The sequence below is a fragment of the Malaya genurostris genome, chromosome 2 (assembly GCF_030247185.1).
Source record: "Malaya genurostris strain Urasoe2022 chromosome 2, Malgen_1.1, whole genome shotgun sequence".
NCBI lineage: Eukaryota > Metazoa > Arthropoda > Insecta > Diptera > Culicidae > Malaya > Malaya genurostris.
The window spans coordinates 107,122,653-107,142,337 of record NC_080571.1 but is presented as its reverse complement, the minus strand read 5'-3'; the positions used below and the strand labels follow the sequence as shown (position 1 = coordinate 107,142,337).

The window sequence follows — 19,685 nt, the reverse complement described above, 5'->3', positions numbered from 1 at the left end:
TTTTGCTAGAAAACGGCATTGCCCAATCGACGAAGGGTTATACTCGGTTATGTATAGTAGCTGAAAACAAATCAAATATAAGTTAGTTCCGCAGGATGTAATTATGAGCGGTGCTAGTAAATCATTAGCAGCATCTACGAGACTGCACACCAGTTTATATTGGTAGCGTATGTCGATCCAGAATTGCTCACTGGTTATCATGATACCATTGTTGAAAAGTCGCACTTGGTCATAAATTATTTGAAAGTAATGCGCCAAACCCTGGCTTATTAGAATTATCATTAGGTCTTGGCAGGTCCAGGCCATAGTAAGTGCAGCGTTCGCATACTGTAATTCATAGTTTGTAATATTGCTTGTTTAGGTATATTAAACAGAGTCATTTTACCTCCATAAACACTAGAACTAGAATGTTATAAGGAATATACTTGAAGATGAACGAATAGTTTCTGGATGCAAAATAGCGGGGAAAATCGTGCACGTCCCAATGACAAAAGTTAGCCTCTTGATACTGAAGATATACTAACGACAGTTTAGAGATAAAATGTTCTACTGAAAAATTGAATTGAAAAAATAGAATCGAGATTTACTTGTTTGAAATACTTTTTTATGTGTTGCAAAAGTGTTAGTATTAAGAGTAAAACTTACAGATTCCGCATCCGATTAATACCGACGAAACATTGCGTATCATCGATTTCAGGTTCGACTGCTTTCGATGATCAGCATAGCAACGGAAAACACTTTCAACGTATTGCCACTGAGTAGCCACCGAGTGCCATTTTCTGGAGAAATTTATCATCAGTATTGTGATAATAACAGTGTCCAGGTAAAATATAATGCCGATGATATTTTTGGCATTTACACCGATTCGTTCTAATCGTTCGTACTCGATGTAACACATTATCAGACCAAGTATGACAATCACTAAGGAAAAGAAAAATCTGAACGAATTCCATTTAAATCGTAGATCAATGGGATCTTTCTGAAGCACTCCACTGATCGGGAATGTTCCCATGAATTGGAAGTACAGAAATACGAATCGCATTGTGTCGTTGAACGAGCCGCGCTGCATCTTCGGAAAGGATTTCTTTCAATTATACAGGGAAAAATGTCGGGGAATTTCTTTTATATTATACTGTATTATCCATGCGAAAATGAGATTCCTGCGTCGATAACATCGGTGCATTAGAGCAGGTGCAATGGTTCACATGTGATGGTCTTGTTGGTAAACGCATCTTGAGAACGGTTCCAATAGGTGAGTAGAACCAGCTCGTAGGTCACAGTCGTGCCCGCAATCTATGTATGAACAGGTTACCATTAATCATCAATTGACAGATATGCAACAGAACAAATGTAGGCAATCACCGTTAAAAGAATATCTCTTGACACTACAAACAATCCTATTCCGGTCAGATTGGCTCCCCGTTTGGAATATATTTGCATTCGCTGTGCTTCCTCGCAATACTCCTCGTTGGGAAGTTGCAGAATCAACAAACACGGCTGTTGGCTCCAATATTGCACCTGTGTGCTGTGCCAGAACATGAGAGAAGCTCGAAAAATCAGAAACAGGAAGGAATAGATGAAATAAATTTTATTGATCATGAACGGTTGCCTTTGGGTAGCATACATAATCTGAAGGCAAATAAAATATATGTTGGTGGCGTACGACACAAATACTAGCTGACCGATCGACTGATTCGTGGTTTCAACCACCTCACATAGAGACACGTATGTGATACGAATGTATTCCCAACAATGCTCCGATGTGGGTGCCCGGTGCCGGATGCTGTCCGAGATGTAACGATAGAGCTGACTAAATTTAGTCGATAGGCCCATGCTCACCAGAACGACGAAGAGGTCCACGAAGTTCCACACGAAAGTCATTGACAAGACAACATACTGTAATAAATAATATATGTTAATTAGATATACAAGAATTCTAATGTGTCTTCCTAACAGCTGACGTAAAATAGAAGAGCTTTTTAAAGGCTCAGCTTTTCTCAATATTACTAATTAGGAAAAAAACCTCTTCTTAATCCACCTAGTGGTGTAATAATGTCTTTCTCTTTTCCTTCAAACAGTCTCATTAAAACATTTTTTTCGTTAGTATAATTCCTGATACACACAAATTCGTTCAGATTGTTTCGGTAAGTTCGAAGCATAACTCAACATTCGTGGCATATTCGATAACATTCTCGAAATTAACAGTATCAGCAATAATACATTCGAATTTGGTCATTTGTTACTTTCTGATCAAATTTTCTTTATGTTTGATCTTCGAACTTGATTCACAACCCAATAGTAGCTTTCAAACGAGCGCTCAGCGAAAAGTGTGCGTGAAATCTTTAAAAATGTGTACACACACAGACATTTTTCGATCTCGTCGAGTTGAGTCGAAGTGTATATAACACTAGGGGTCTCCGAAGCTCCGATCAAAAGTTGGTTTCTCCAGTAATTCTATTACATTTCTATAGAGAAAGGCAAAAATCATATGTTCCCTGTTGCGAGACATTTCGATAAATGTGCGTAAATTTGATTAAAAATTCGGGTTCCTCAAACGACAAGGCTGATGTCATTCAGATCAGAATTGTATATATTACTTGTTTTATAGATCAAATAACAAGTGCCATCCCGAGTTGGCAGTTCAATTCATAGTCTTACAAACCAGTTGTCGTATGCTCGAGTTCTGTCCTGGAAGAATTCCTACCGTCAACAGGAGGATAGTAGGTAGCACTACCCAAGTAACCATATGCATTATATCATTGCACATTTACAACTCTAGTATAACATCGTTAATGTAGAAGCACATTAATTCAACATGGTTTAAAGCAGCGTGCATTAAATTTGCATTCAAAATATAATGAAGCATTATCTTGCAACAGCTTTTGGTCATGCTATATATTGGCATTTAATGCTATATTTTATTGCAATCAGCGCATAGAAATTGAATGGCTACATTAAATCAATGCATTAGGGTTGAAAAAAGTAGAAAACTTCTACAACTTTAAGCTAGTCTAAATTTAACTTTGTTAACAAATATAATAGTTGTTGGCAATACAAAAGTAAAATCGATTACCGACATTCACTTTCAAGTTTTTCAATGAATTTCTGATGTTTGATAACATCTTAATTTACAAGTCCTACATACATTACATAAACAAATTCAAAGCAGATATTCGGCTTAGTGGTCTTTTATCTGTCTTGCGTGCATTCGCAGTTTATGTAAAAGGTTTGATTGTTTTATGGCATATATAGAGAGTCGCATTGAATTTATATAAGGTGGAATTAATGTAGGTATATAATGCGTTATGGTTACTTGGGTAACCATGTAGTGTCTGTTGAATCAGAATGGTCAAATTCTACAAAAGAATAATGTAATGCCAAGACTGCACACAATTGGGTATGAAAATTAGAAAATAAAACTAAGGGTCCTGTTCGTTTCGGTTAAAAGGGCTCTACTAACGCAGGACCCGATGCCATTCCTTCGATAGTCCTAAAAACTGCTTGAATTCACTCTTAACACCACTGACTATATTGTTCAACGATTCCCTTAATGCGGGGACTTTCCCAGACCCCTGGAAGAAATCATATATTTTTCCGGTTTTAAGAAAGGTAACAAATCTGATATTACTAACTATCGTGGAATAGCTTCACTATGTGCTGTGTCCAAGTTATTTGAAATAATTATTCTCGATTTCATAACTCACAAGTGCAAGGACTACATATCTGAAACTCAACACGGTTTCATGCCTAAGAGGTCAACATCTACAAACCTTGTAACCTACACATCTTTTATCATCCGATCTCTACAATCGCATCTATAGGTTGATGCTATCTACACAGATTTTTCAGCGGCATTCGATAAAAAAATCATCAAATAACAATTGCTAAACTCGACAGACTGGGCTTTAGTGGCGCTTTACTGGATTGGATGCGTTCATATCTTACTGGTCGCGAGATGTCGGTGAAAATAGGAAACTTCCCAACAGTTCCTTTTACTGTTAGTTCTGGAGTACCTCAAGGAAGCCACTTAGGACCGTTTCTATTTTTACTCTATCTCAATGATCTCAACTTCTCCGTGAAATGTTTCAAACTATCATTTGCTGACGACTTAAAACTATATCATCCTATAAAGGAACTAGAAGATGCACGTTTTCTGCAAGCTCAGCTTGACACATTCGCCAAATGGTGCCACAATAACAGGATGGTACTAAACGCTTCCTAATGCTCCATTATATCTTTTTCCCGAAAACGCTCAATAATTACATATGACTATCATCTCTTGCAAAATGTCCTCAAACGTGAATCCTCGGTTAAGGACTTAGGTGTTATTCTCGATCACAAATTGGATTTCAAAAATCATGTCGATTATGTAATTTCGAAAGCTTCTAAACTCGTAGGCTTCATATTTCGGATCACTAAGAACTTTATCAATATACACTGCCTGAAGACTCTTTATTGTGCGTTAGTTCGAACAACATTAGAATACACAGCTATCGTTTGGTCGCCTCATTATCAAATCGACATTGATCGTGTCGAAAGTGTTCAACGCGAATTCGTTAGATTTGTACTCCGCAATCTACCATGGAGGGACCCATTCAACCTTCCTAGTTACAAAGATCGCTGTCGGCTTATTGAGCTAGATCCGCTGTCTGTACGTAGGAACGTTTGCAAGGATGTCTTTATTGCTGATCTAATTCAATCACGTGTTGACAGTCCTGATCTCCTACAATTGATCAATTTTGACATTCATCGTCGAAGTCTTCGTTCTCATCCATTTATACGAATTCCCCATGCTAGAACCAATTACGGATATAATGAACCCTTTTCCAGTATGTGCCGTTTATTCAATAGTTGCTCACAGGAATTTGATTTTCATCTCTCTCGTAATGCGATACAACGATTCTTCCATGATGCTTTATTTTTGCAGTTATAATACTAATGTTAATTCTTTCCGCTCGACCACTCTTTCGTTCTCTCCACCATCTCCATTGAAAACCAATAAATTCGCTCGTTGTAACTAATCCTGTTGTATCTCCTCTTCTCCGCTCTTCATCGTTCTTCTCCTATCTTTTCGAACACCAAGTAGATCTATATGTCGGTTATAACCACGTTTGCTCGCCGTTTTTATCCGGACAAACTTATAAATGAGAATCCCTCCAGAAGTGCCTGTTGTCCTTCCTCCATAATGGTGATACTCCGTCTGGCATCATTCCATTACGAGTAACCGGTCGAGCCACATCCAACGATGTTGTTTTTTTTACCGAATGGGGTCAAGAGAAGATTTTCCAAAACGACAAGGATTTGAAGAAAGAGTGGATGAAGGTGTGTAAGAAAGATGATACAGAATCAGAGTAGTATTTCCACGTAATTAATTGCATCCGTGATGTCTGAGTTTTCAGTAATGTGTGCTACTCCGCTGGAAGAGATTTTAGTATAATCGTGCTTAACCGTTTTCATTGAGAATTGCAGTAAAAATTAAATGTCTGACAAACTGATGCTTTCCATCTGAGCCAAATAATATCACTGTGCTGTAACCACACAGCAACAAAATTGTAGCAGTCTCGATGTGATGATCAATTGATGTGAAAAAAATTTAGACGTACTAAACATCAAATGCAATAATTTTCTCCATAAAGTCGGAAATTCGTTTCCGCCTGAGACGACATTGCACTTCGGGGTACAAAAGTACGTTGTGAATAATAATGACTTTTCGTCTGCTTAGCGGATTATGTTGATCCGCGATGTGGCGTTAGCAACCCAACATAATCTGCTAAAGCACTGATAATCTGAATGCTAAACGTAAAATAATCAAAACAGTCATGTGCACTTTAGCACAAACCGATACCCACGAGGTACCTAAAAGAATAATTTTCTGTTTTCAAGAAATATTGCAAATAAATCACACGTGATTACATCGAAACAACGTGTTGGGTACAGTGCATCACCTTAACTGAATACTGTATATGATTCTGATATGAAATTACGCATCTTTGCGTATAATATTACAACCTTTAGAACGACACCTAATATCTAATATTACACGAAAATATGCATAAATATCTATTAGAATCGTAAACAGTATTCAGTCAAGCTGATGTAATCTACTCAATACGTTGTTTTTATGTAATAACGTGTGATTTATTTGCAATTTCAATTCGCTTTCACATTTCATCCGAGTTAGTCGATAAAACAATACCGCTTACGTTCGGGACGGAAGAAACCAAGTGCAGTATTGTGTAGTGAACAATAGAACGATCTCGAAATGAGTGAACCAAACGAACAAAAGCTACCGCCGATACGAAAGAATACAATTATTGGTGACTTCAGGCAGTGCAAAATTCGACCTTCGATACGAGAACTTGAAGGTTTGATTAAGGAGCAAATGCACCTTGACATTAAACGTGTGCAATAACTTCAATGCAATAAGACAAATAATGTTGTATACATCCAGTTTTATAAAGAGTTTGATGCAATTCAATTTGCAAAAGACAATAACAATGTGCACTATGTGGAGCACGAAAACATTAGGTACAACATTCCAGTATATATGAAAGATAGTGCTATAGAAGTGCGTGTGCATGATCTTCCCTCAAGCGTCATCGATCCATATATTCGCATAACTATGTCCTAATATGGAGAGATTCTCTCTATCGAAAAAGAAAAAAGGAAGAACTTTTCCCCCGGTATTCTAAATGGCGTACGTTTGTTACGACGCATGCGCTTGAAGAGGCATACACCTTCTTATGTGACTTTCGGCCAGGATACAAGAATCCCGTGCAAATCACTTGTTCCCTATGAAAATCAGATGACCACATGTCAATATTGCCAAAAAGCTGTTCACTACGGTAAGCCATGTGAGAAATTGGACAAGGAGACAACTACACCAAAGGACAACGGTGCATCCTTCACACCAACCCCAAGCAACCCAGGTACACCTGTGACAGCTACCAACAACAATGAAGCATTCCCTTCAACAAATCCATCAGTATCCTCTATATAACAAAGTACGTCAGCTGCAGTTAACAACTTACCCTCCAAATAACCAGCAACTTCATCCAATGTACAACAAGGCGCATCTACAGCAACTAGCAACGAACTCATGACTGCGAACAATAAGGAAAACAAAAAGAAGACGGAAATCAACAACAATACTAACGATGCGGCAATGGATGACGAGACGAGCCACGAACAAAGTGCCCCTCAATCCTTGCAGGAGGGAAATGGAAGCCCCTCTCCCCCTAGAAAAAAGTAACAACGAGATCCAATACAAAAAAAAATTATTTAAAAAATCGGTTCAATCGGCCACGTAATTCTTGTACGCAAATAGGCCTGAATAAAAATATCTTTTAAATAATTTGCAATTTCCTCGGAGATAGCTTAACCGATTTCAACAAACTTGTGCTCGTTTGAAAGCTACTATTGAACTATTGATCAAGTTCGAAGATCAATTGACTGTCACTTCCGGTTCCGGGATACAATTGGATAAGTGACGTAACTGACAAAACGCATTGTTGTTTTTACCGCTCAATTTTCTTAGAAATGACTGAGCCGATTTCAACAAGTCGAGGATCGATTGACAGATGCAATAATCGAACGAATGAAAAATTACGGAATCATTTTTTGGAAAAAAAAACATGCGCCGGAGTAAGAACTGGAAGTTGCTTTCTAATTCGTTAAATGTCCATTTCCGCCACCCATACTCGCATATCAGTCCCATATCGTTTTTCACAAATTTTGAGTTAGCTTGAGGAATGAAATCTATCCTCAATATACTCTCAGAAATTGCAATAAAAGTTGAGGGTTTGTTCAGTAAAATGTGAAAAAATATCAACTCATGTCTGTCCCACATGCAAAGTACCCGCATGTTAGTCCCATTCAGTGCAAATTTCAATAATTGCATTTGTTGCAATATTGGAATAGCCAAGGTCTATTGCCAATATTTCATTTAATAATACCATGATTTAGCATTAAGTAGCACAATAATTCGAAAATTCAGAAATAAAATTTTGATCGTCTTTTTCTCGACATGCCGATTTTCCATATGGGTCTGATATGCAAGTATGGGCATTACAGTGCTGTTCGAAATAATAGCAGCGCGAATTTTTTTTCGAGATCAGTACCGCAAAATAGCATACGTATCTCAGTCAAGTTTTTAACAATTATTCACAGTTACTAATGAATTGTGGATGAAGTTCGAAAATCAAATGGTGGTCATTCTGGTTCTTGATAGTATAAGTGACGTAACCGATTAATCGCACATTTTTCATTGGCTGAATTTTCAAACGAATCTCGATAAACTTAGGCTTATTTGAAAGCTTACAATTTTGGAGTAATCTTATAAGTGTCAAATCTCATTTCGACGAACTGAGAAAATGTTTCTGTGCGTGTGTGTATGCATGTATAAAAAATATGCACTCATTTTTCTCGGAGATGGCTAATCCGATTTTCACAAACTTAGATTCAAATGAAGGCCTCATAGCCCCATAGCCTGCTATTCAATTTCACCCCGATCCGATTTTCGGTTCCGGTTCACTTTTTCAGCGATGGATGAGTCGATTTTCACAAACTTATATTCAAATGAAAGGTCAAAAATTTTTTTAGCTGTTTTATGATAAGTGCGACCGAAATAGTAAAAGAATGTCAATGAATTGAAATGAATTTGAAAAAATGAACATGCCTTATGATCAAAAAAGAACCGGAATTTTCATTTTAAAATTCCCGCGCTTGTCCAATCGGTAAACTTTTATTCTCTCAACGTTGGCAACACTTTTATACACATTCTGTCAAATTTTGACGCATATTGTACGATTAGTTTTTGTTTGGTTTCTATACAAAGAAGTTGAAAAATTTTCGTGTAGCGATTTTTATAATGGATGAAAATTTAGAACGCCTATTCAATGTTTTCTTCAGTAACAGATGTTGTTGGGCGGCCAGTGATCTCATTATGATCCAAGCTTGTACGACCACCTTTGAAGCGTTTATACCACTCGTATGCCTGTGTTTTTCCTAGACACGATTCACCAAAGGCATTTTCTGACATTTTAAACGTTTCGGAACACTTAACTCCATTTGCAACACAAAATTTGATGCACGCACGTTGTTTTAAATTTTCATCCATTATAAAAATCGCCACACGAAAGTATAGACTTTGACAGAACAGAATGTGTATAAAAGTATTGCCAACGTTGAGAGAATAAAAGTTTACCGATTGGACAAGCGCGGGAATTTTAAAATGAAAATTCCGGTTCTTTTTTTTATCATAAGGTACATCGGAATTTCAAGTTTCGCTAATATTTAAGATGTTATGATGGCATCGTTACACCAATAAGTGGATTAAATCAGGTTTTCGTTCTTCTATTCACAATTTTCTTATGAGATTTTAACACATATTTTGAACAAATTCATTATTGTCGCGAACACCGATGACCAGGCTCCTCTGTTGCTGAGTAGAGACGGTCGGGTTTCGGGGACGGGTACGGATCGGGTTTCAGAAAAAAATGTTCGCCGTGTTCGGGTTTATGGTATTCGAATCAGAATACCCAAAATTTTTCGGGTTCCAGTCAGGTACTGGAAAAGATTTATTTATTTTTTTATCGGGTACGGGTCGGGTTTGCAAGAAACATTATTCTCGGGATCGGGTCGGGTATGGTTAAAAATATTTCATTTTCAATCGGGTACGGGTTGGGTTGGGTTCGGGTTTAGGAAATTGCTCACCCGACAATCTCTACTGCTGAGCCAGGTGCTGGTGGACTGTCTTCAGCGGCAGTATTACCTCGTAATAAATAGCTACTGGTGCGTTATACGGGATAGTATGAAATACTGTGCTGAATATTTTTGAACTGTAGTATTTAAAATGATCCGTTATGGTGAAATTACATACGATTGCTTTGCTGTGGATGTTACTGAAGCTATTGCATAGGGAAAGTACATGTTCAACTGAGAAAAATGAAATTAAAAAAAATATATAAGTCAGTTCTATTCACGAGAAAAAATAATTACCTAACGCCAGTAACAATACAACCTTTGCTACGAATCTAATCCTTCGTGTCAACAATATATTTTCGTTAGGATTCAACATCAGATTTCGATCAGCTTTTGACCAACAAATCATCAGTGATCTCCACCGTATGGCTACGCGCCAAAACAACACAGTGCTGGTGGCGGTTATGGCGAAGAAGCTGGGCTCTGCCACGTTGATCACATTTATGCCATGGTTTCCTAGGCGCTTAACACTCATCAGTGCCATCGTAAACCCACCGAAAATTGCTATCGAACTGATGAAGCATGTTAGAGTGTTGCATTTAAGGGCGAGTTTGTTTGGAAAACTTTCGCTCACGTTCCATACCGGAAACACACCGAAAAATTGGGCTAGTCGAATCACTGGAGAAGAAAGGTTCCAAATTACTATTTACAAAAATATCACTCGAACAAACAAACCAGGTGCAATTGCAGCATGGAAATGGTTTTCTTGTACAAGATTATCATCATTTGGAAGTATAATTTCCGAAACCTTTTGAACAGTTAACAAAGAACTTTTCCTCCACAGAACGTAAGGATTACGCCAAAACGGGTAGTGCATTGCTTCGATTTCAATGCGATTTAAACAAGAACGTACTTAGATGTAAAATGATCAGTTGTACAATCATGACGCACAAGTATCATACCATTAACTAATTTCCACTCACAGTGAATGATTTCATTTAGAGGGAAAGTTCTAATGAGCCCTCTGCTGATTATAGTTCGAGGACCTGCTATCCAAACTACAGAAAACTATAATTACCACTGCCAGTTCGTGTGTATTTGTGTAAATTTCCTAACGGACGATATTCGTTAGGATATCTGAATATATTCATTTAATCTATGCTTATTTTATTCATATCAAGTGTGGCATACGAGCGATCTGCAGGCAGTTGAAAATCCGTGTTCCACATTCTATAATGCTTACGGTTCCCACTTTCCAATGAACTCGACATATAACAACAGGTAGGGAGTATAGCAGAATTATCAACAACTTTTTATTGCATCGAGTGAGTTCATTATCCTACATGAAAAGCGATAATCGAGGTTATTGCTTTGTAGGTTTTTATATTCTTTTATTTATTTTTTTTCATAAATACGTTTATTTCTTAAGGCAGTTTACATAAGTTTTTCTTCGCCGTAGCATCACTTTTACATAATATTCTTATCCTATTTAATTCTAACATAGTCACAACGTTTTGCATTTATTAAAACATATTCTCTTATTACTTAAATATCATCTTAGGTAACTCGTCATTAATTATGAAATCTACTCGGAAATATTATTTGAACCAAACGATTAACTTCTATAAATTATAAAATAAGCTGTTATTTTCAGACATTTTGTTAATAATTTCATAAACTGTTTCGAGTTTGTTTGTATCATTACATTATTTTTATTCTAATTTAGCTATTGGTTGAACTCATGGACGCAGCTGGGATCAGAACTAAGTCTTGAAAGGGGCCTTTATTAAATTGAAACTCCAGTTTTCTTTATGAAATGATAAATAAGTTTCATGTATGAAAGGTCACGACAAGCAAGAATGTCTCGAACTGGGATATTGGATAGTCTACCTTGGGTACGCAAAGAATTTATTAGTTGAGATCTGACATCACGATACTCCACGCATGTCCAAACGACATGATCAATATCTCGATAACCTTCGCCACAAGCACAATGATTAGTCTCGGAGAGCCCAATTCGAAGGAGATGTGCATCTAACGTGTAGTGATTGGACATGAGTCTGGACATCACACGAATGAAATCTCTACTCACATCCAGTCCCCTGAACCATGCCTTTGTCGATATTTTCGGAATAATTGAGTGCATCCACCGACCCAGATCATCTTTATCCCAAGAAGCTTGCCAGCTGGCAAGTGTTCTTTGGCGAGACGAGCTATAGAATTCGTTGAAAGCAATTGGTCTCTCATAAATTTCACCCTCAATAGCACCACGTTTGGCTAAAATATCGGCTCTTTCATTGCCAGGAATGGAGCAATGAGCCGGGACCCAGACTATAGTGATTAGATAATTATTGTTCAATATGTCGTTCAGGCACTGTTTTATTTTGCCCAGGAAAAACGGTTCAGTCTTGCCAGTCATGTTTGAGCGAATGGCTTCAATTGCACTCAGACTATCTGTGAAGAGGAAATAATGGTTTGGAGATAATGTGACGATTACACTCAAACTATAATGAACTGCTGCTAACTCTGCTATATAAACAGATGCAGGTTCTTGAAGCCTAAATGAGGCCGAAACATTATTGTTGAACATACCAAACCCTGTCGCTTCTTCAATTCGCGATCCGTCCGTGTAAAACATTTTCTCAGAGTCAATATGCCTGAACTTACTTGAAAATATTTTTGGGATTTCCGTCGAACGTAGATGATCCGGGATTCCACGCACTTCGCGCTGCATGGATGTATCGAAAAATAAAGTTGAGTCAGGGACATTTAGGAGGCTGACACGGATAGGAATATATCTTGAAGGGTTGATTTCCTGTGACATATGGTTAAAATATACTGTCATGAATTTTGTTTGAGATCGAAGCTCGACTAGTCGTTCGAAATTATTAATTACCATGGGATTCAGCACCTCACATCTTATTAGCAGGCGTGATGAAAGCTCCCAAAATCGATCTTTTAATGGAAGAACTCCCGCCAGAACTTCAAGACTCATTGTATGTGTCGAATGCATGCACCCTAAAGCAATTCGCAAACAACGATACTGAATTCGCTCCAGTTTGATAATATGAGAGTTTGCAGCGGAACGAAAGCAAACGCATCCATATTCCATCACTGAAAGTATCGTTGTCTGATACAATTTTATTAGATCTTCCAGATGAGCACCCCACCAAGATCCTGTTATTGTTCGAAGAAAATTTACTCTTTGTTGGCATTTTGTTATCAGAAACCTAATGTGTCCTCCCCACGTGCATTTGGAATCGAACCACACCCCGAGGTATTTAAAAGTTAAAACCTGTTGGATCATTCTTCCCATCATATGGAGCTGAAGCTGCGCGGGATCATGCTTTCTTGAAAAGACGACTAACTCTGTTTTCTCCGCAGAGAATTCGATACCAAGATGAACAGCCCAATCGGACAAGTTATCTAAGGTATCTTGCAATGGTTTATGCAGATCAATAGCTTTGGGTCCAGTAACTGAAACCACGCCATCATCTGCCAATTGTCTTAGTGTACATGGGGTTACTAGACAGCTGTCAATGTCATTTACGTAAAAATTATAGAGGAGCGGACTGAGGCATGAGCCTTGCGGGAGACCCATGTAACTATTTCTGAGTGTTGCCAAATCGCCATGTGAAAAATGCATGTGTTTCTCTGACAAAAGGTTGTGCAAATAATTATTTATAACCGCTGGGAGTCCATTTTGGTGAAGCTTGTCTGAAAGAACATCAATGGAAACTGAATCAAATGCTCCTTTAATGTCTAAAAATACAGATGCCATTTGTTGCTTTTGAGCGAAGGCAATTTGGATGTCAGACGAAAGTAATGCAAGGCAATCATTCGTCCCTTTATTTCTACGGAAGCCAAACTGAGTATCTGACAACAAACCGTTCGTCTCGACCCAAGTGTCGAGACGTCGTAGAATAATTTTTTCGAACAATTTTCTGATGCAGGACAACATCGCAATGGGTCTATATGAGTTGTGATTGGAAGCTGGTTTCCCCGGTTTTTGAATGGCGATAACTTTCACTTGTCTCCAGTCAGGTGGAACAATATTTTGCTCAAGAAACTTGTTGAACAATTCCAACAAACGTCTTTTTGCGAGGTTGGGCAGATTCTTCACCAAGTTGAATTTAATTCTGTCCAACCCTGGAGCGTTATTGTTACAAGACAAGAGTGCTATAGAAAATTCCATCATTGAAAATGGGTTATTAATAAAACCATTATTTGGAGGAGATTCCCATATAATGCTCTGCGTAGGAACAGAATCTGGGCAAACTTTCCTAGCAAAGTCAAATATCCATCGGTTCGAGTATTCATCACTCTCATTGCCCACGGTACGATTCCTCATTCGTCTGGCCGTGTTCCAAAGAGTGCTCATTGAGGTATCTCTTGACAAACCTTCGACAAAATGTCTCCAATAGCTACATTTTTTGGCTCGAAGTATGCTCTTGTACTTGGTTTCTAAAACCATAAGTTTTTCAAAATTCTGAGGAGTTCCTCCTCCCCGTTTTAGAAACGTCTTGCAAGCATTTTGTTTTGCGAGTTTAGCCTCTGAGCACTCTTTGTCCCACCAGGGGTTGGGAGGCCTTCTGTTAGTCGTTGGCCCAGGAAAGCGTTTAGTTTGGGATTGTTCTGCTGCCTCCAGAATCGAACAAATGAGGAAGTCATATTCTTCAAGTGGAGGGAGCTCTTCCATTGAATTCAAAATACTAGAGATACTACTTTGGTATTTAATCCAGTCGATATTTTTTGTCAAATCATATGGAATACTAGCGGAAGTAGCAATGCAATTGCTACTGCTAATTGAGATGATGATTGGTAAATGATCGCTACCGTGTAAATCAGGCAGTATTTTCCAGGTGCAATCTAGTCGAATTGATGTTGAGCAAAGAGATAGATCTAATGCACTTGGGCGTGCCGGAGGTCTTGGGATCCGTGTCATGCTACCCATATTTAATACCGTCATGCTAAAATTGTCACAAATGTTTTGTATTAAAGATGATCTGCTATCATTGTAAACGGAACCCCACATAATACCGTGCGAATTTAAATCCCCCAGAATCAATCGTGGTGCAGGAAGGGCTTCAACCATTTCATTAAGCTGTTGCTGTCCAACTTGTGCTTTTGGAGGAATATAAACCGAAGCTATGCAAATATCTTTGCCTTTAATGTTTATTTGGCAAGCAACAACTTCTATACTAGAAGTTGAAGGGATGTTTAATCTATAAAAGGAATAGCATTTCTTAATTCCCAAAAGCACTCCACCATACGGAAAGTCTCTATCGAGACGTATAATGTTAAAATCATTAAAATTTAAAGCTATGTTTGAAGTAAGCCATGTTTCGCATAAAGCAAATACATCACATTTTTGACTATGCAATAATATTTTAAATGAATCAAGTTTTGGCATGATGCTTCGACAATTCCACTGCAGGACAGTGATTGTATCATTTGCGACGGGTGATAAATTATCCATCAAAAGATACAAAACCTGAGACAATTGGCCATTGAGCTGATAACTGCTTCAAAAAGGTTCTAGCTATTGGAAGGAATGCCATTATGAGGGTCTTTAAGGGTTCAGATATATTGAATGCTGAGAAAATCCATTCAACAATTTCCGAAAACTTCAGTAATCCTGTTGGTGGCTGTGAAATGGAGCCCACTGGATTATTATCTTTTTCTGTACTAGATCCTGGATTGGTTTGTGAATTTGACAAACCAGGAGGCACAGTCTTTGGTTTTGACTTTTTTTGTTTAACACGGGGATCTTTTTCTGAAGATGAAATTTTAGGTGTCTTTTTTGGTAATTTGGAGGAAGACTTCTTTCTCTTAACTGACCCTTGGGTAGTGATAAACGAATTACCTTCACTATTTTCGTCAGAGTCAGAGTCCTCTGGTTCCTCTAGATTTGAAAACCCGTTTTCGGTTTCCAAAGGGGGGACATCAATGACCGTTTTAAGCATTTCTGCATATGTGCGCTTAGACCGTGCTTTTAAAGAAAGCTTAATTTTGTCTTTGTGCACTTTAAATGCAGTGCATACTGAAATATCATCATGAGGACTATTCCCACAATAAATACATTTTTCAATTTCCTTGTTGCAATCATTATCTTTATGAGGCCCTTCACACTTAATACATTTTGGTTTATTACTACAGTAAGTAGCTGTGTGGCCGAATTTTTTGCAGTTCGTACAATTCATTACATTTGGAACAAAAAGCCGAACAGGGAGGCGAATTTTATCGACATAGACATGGGACGGCAACGCAGACCTGACAAATGTCACTCGAAACGAGTCTGATGGGCGATAAACTTTTTTTTCCTCTTCATGAACTACTGAGTACAGTTGTTTGCACTCCAGTATTTTCACACCCTCAAGCATAGAGTTCTTGAAACGACCAACACCATGCTTGAGTAAATCATCTATCTTTTATTTATTATCATTTGACATTGTATGTAAACAAAGAGTGCAGTTGGAAAAAATGGGCGAAAACTAGGGGAATATTTTTTCAAATCCATTTTTTTTGTTACTTTGAGTAACAACAATTTCGAGTTAATTTGATGTTTTCAAACAATTTTTCGCGATATGTATTTCGTTTTTAATAGAAACCTCAAGACGAAGCCGGAAGCTAGAAAATAGTTTCCAAGCGTAGTCCTCTGACATCGAATCCGCGTTATGGCATTTAATTTTGATCCTGAAGGATGTATTCTCTTTGTGGCAGCAAACCAATTATTGAGTTATTTGAAATCCAGAAATCGGTTTTCATGGTTGTTCCTATGAGAAAGTAATGTTTTGTTTTTCAAATATTTTATTTTCCGAGTCAATTTTATACAGCAAAAAAGCTTTATACAGCGAAAAAAAAAAACAGAAAATTTATTGTTGATGCAAATCCACATACACTCTTAGAAAAAATGAAATTTACGCTTGACGTGAATTCAAGTATGCCGTAATTTCTTCGATTATGACACATTATTACAACTACTAACATGTAAACATAAATTTTGCGTCTGTATCGATGTGAGTTCCAGCTAAAACAACTTTAAAGTTAATGATATGACTTATCTTTAAATGCTTTGTATTGTGAATGTAAGTGTATCGCGACGCTCCTTTTATGTGCATCTAGAAAGATGTAACATTTTTTAAGAGTGTATGATACAATTTATAAAAATGTAACTCGTAATATGACTGAATTTTACAAGAATGACGTAAACATGTTTCAGACATACCATACTTTTCAAACACGAGTGTAAATTCACTCGTTTCAGCACTTAAGTATATGCAAGAATGCACTAAACATGTATTAGATCTACACACTAAGAAAAATTTACATCTTTAAAGATGCACTTACATTCACAATTCAAAGCATGCAAAGATGAGTCATATCAGTAACTTCACAGTTAATGTAGCTGAAGCTTACATCGATACAGACGCAAAGTTTATTTTTACATGTTAGGAGAAGTAATATTGTGTCATCGCCGAAGAAATTACGGCATGCTTGAATTTACGTTAAGCGTAAATTTCATTTTTTCTAAGAGTGTAGTGATGGCATTTCACAGAGTGATACACTAGTGAGTAAGTTTGGTGAGGAAAGCGCACTTCTTCTCAGTATTCATTAGACAGACTTTGAGTGGGTGCTTGTGTTAAAAGAAGCTGGTGCGAGAGAACCACATTCGCTTCGCATGAATCGCTCTCACGTGCTCTCGCCTAAATACACCCAATTGATCACTGACGCGTGATGGTGAGCGAACACTTCTGTGAACTTCAATTATGTATAAAATGTTCAAAACGACGAATGTAACAATGAGATATTCTTTCGATTATTGCGAAATATTCCTGCATTTTTCGGTTATTTTTTCGGTGCAGATTAAAAGATGATATCTTTGGTTATTATTATCGTTAAATAATTGGAGAGAAGGATTGCAAAGAATCTCTCATTGTTACATTCGTCGTTTTTGAACATTTTATACAGAATTGATAGAGACCTGGCCTCGCTATGGAAAACTAGCAAGGAAAAACGAAAATTCAACGATAAATTGTTTTATTTTGCTGATTTTGCGTGCCCCACGCTTCTTCTACGCAAACCATACATACCAGAGCGCTCACCGGCGTTTACACCTCTGTGAATTTGATAGCTCTAGCACTTTTGTGCGTTTTAGTGCTAGAGATAAAAGAAAATAAACACGCGCACTCATGATGCGTGCACACTTTATCCAACAGTGGTGTAAATATGTAAAAGAGAAGAGCTCTCGTTGAAGTTGTCAGTGCGAGGGGAGAAATTTTGCTTGCTCTTTGTCACGCAGAGGCCCACGGCTTCAAAGCAACCTCCAGAATACTTTCCCGATAATATGTCGCATTTACCTTGACGCCAGGCTCGATGAAAACGATTGGAGAGCGCCCATCTGCGGTTACAGCGGCCCAAACCTTTATCTGTTGCGGGTGCTGCCTCCTGGTGGCCAATCGATGACTCAAATTCTCGTATGAACTGTCGGTCAAGTAAACCCTATCGTTTTGAGAGTTTACGAATTGCTCAATTGGAAAAATTTTCTCGTCAGAAAATACAATATTCGGAAATTGACCGCTTTCGGCCAAACGAAGCAACTCCTTCGCTCTCTAACTTGTTGCTGCTTCGGTGTGAGATCATGCGCCTTTTAGATCTTGTAAGGCTTGACCTTCAGATCATTTTTCAGTATGCGGCGGATGCTACGGTCGGATATTGTCAGTTCTTTTGCCATTTGATTGGCACTTCGTCGAGGATTTCGTTCAAGTCGCTTCTTCACTTTTTGAGGCATCTCACGTGACGTTGCAGTCTTTTGATGACCACCTCCATGACGTTTTGCGATGCTACCAGTATTATTGTAACGAGTTATGGTGCGATAAACAAAAACTTTATTCACTTTAAGGTGTTTGAGCTCACGAACAATCGCTGGTTGTGATTTTCCATCTAAATATAAAGCAATCACACTATTACGTTGTAAATCCATCACTGATTTTTTTTTCGCGTTCACTTTTGGCAAAATGCTTTCTTGCGCTTGTAAACAATACAACTCCGAACTGTCATTTAGCAAATTTCTAGAGAGCTGATGCCCGTGCGTCAGCTGCGCGAGCGGTCTGAAGTTGGTTACACTTCGAGTGCCGGACCCTGTAGATCAAATGTAAAAATAAGTCATTAGGTATCAGTGTGTAAAATTGAGTCATTAGATATCAGAATACGACAATTTACACGATTTTTAGGTGTTTATATAAAACCGATTTGTTTGAAATCATAATTAGATTTTCCATCGAAACAAATTTAAGGTGACATACCGTTTCATCATTTTTCCCAATCTGAAATTGGTGTATGTATGAAGCTAAATCTCATTAAAATAACGATTATTGTACTGCACTTAATAACGGCAATAGACTTTTTCAGAAGTTTTTCTGTAAGTATTTATAACAAAAGTATTGGGTATTGTTGGTGGTCAGTTTTATAAATATTTCCATCGCACACCAACTGTATCCAGTAGACATTTCCATTTCTAGCTTTCTAGCACAGGTTTCGGTAACAGTTAGAAACAGATCATCACTGTTTGTGAGGCTTTGAACCTTGTGTGTTTGTAATCCAGCACTTGCTTTGACTTTCTGGATGTAACTTTAGATGACTGTAATCAAGATTTTCAGTTTTTTGTCAAACGCTCCTGATTTATAATGTGAATAAATAAAATATGCGTCACTTTGATCTTGTTTACAATAAATCTTTTTACTACGTAATTCACAGGATGTAAATAATACACCCCAAGAATTTTGTGAATGTTAACATATGGGACTGAGATGCAGTTATGCATAGTATTGTCCCTTTTTAGTATTTTTTAAAAATTTGCCTGCAAGGGGCGGGTAGCATAGAGTACATGTTTTTTAGATTGTGTTAAGTGACTTTTCCCTTGTTTGCATGTCATTATATACACATTTGCATTTAACGTTGTAAAATCTCTTAAATATGTGTAC

At 37.7% G+C, this 19,685-nt stretch overlaps 1 protein-coding gene across 1 annotated transcript in view; it reads right to left on the bottom strand.

Moving 5' to 3' along the window:
• LOC131428749 (gustatory receptor for sugar taste 64a-like) overlaps positions 1-19,685 on the bottom strand; it is a 76,392-nt gene that overhangs the window by 492 nt on the left and 56,215 nt on the right. Inside the window, exons 2-6 of the mRNA XM_058592792.1 lie at positions 1,363-1,896; positions 1,206-1,293; positions 646-921; positions 386-549; positions 44-327 (exon numbers count right to left, since the gene is read on the bottom strand). Coding sequence (XP_058448775.1) covers positions 44-327; positions 386-549; positions 646-921; positions 1,206-1,293; positions 1,363-1,896 — 1,346 coding nt within the window. The remainder of the gene's footprint in view (positions 1-43; positions 328-385; positions 550-645; positions 922-1,205; positions 1,294-1,362; positions 1,897-19,685) is intronic.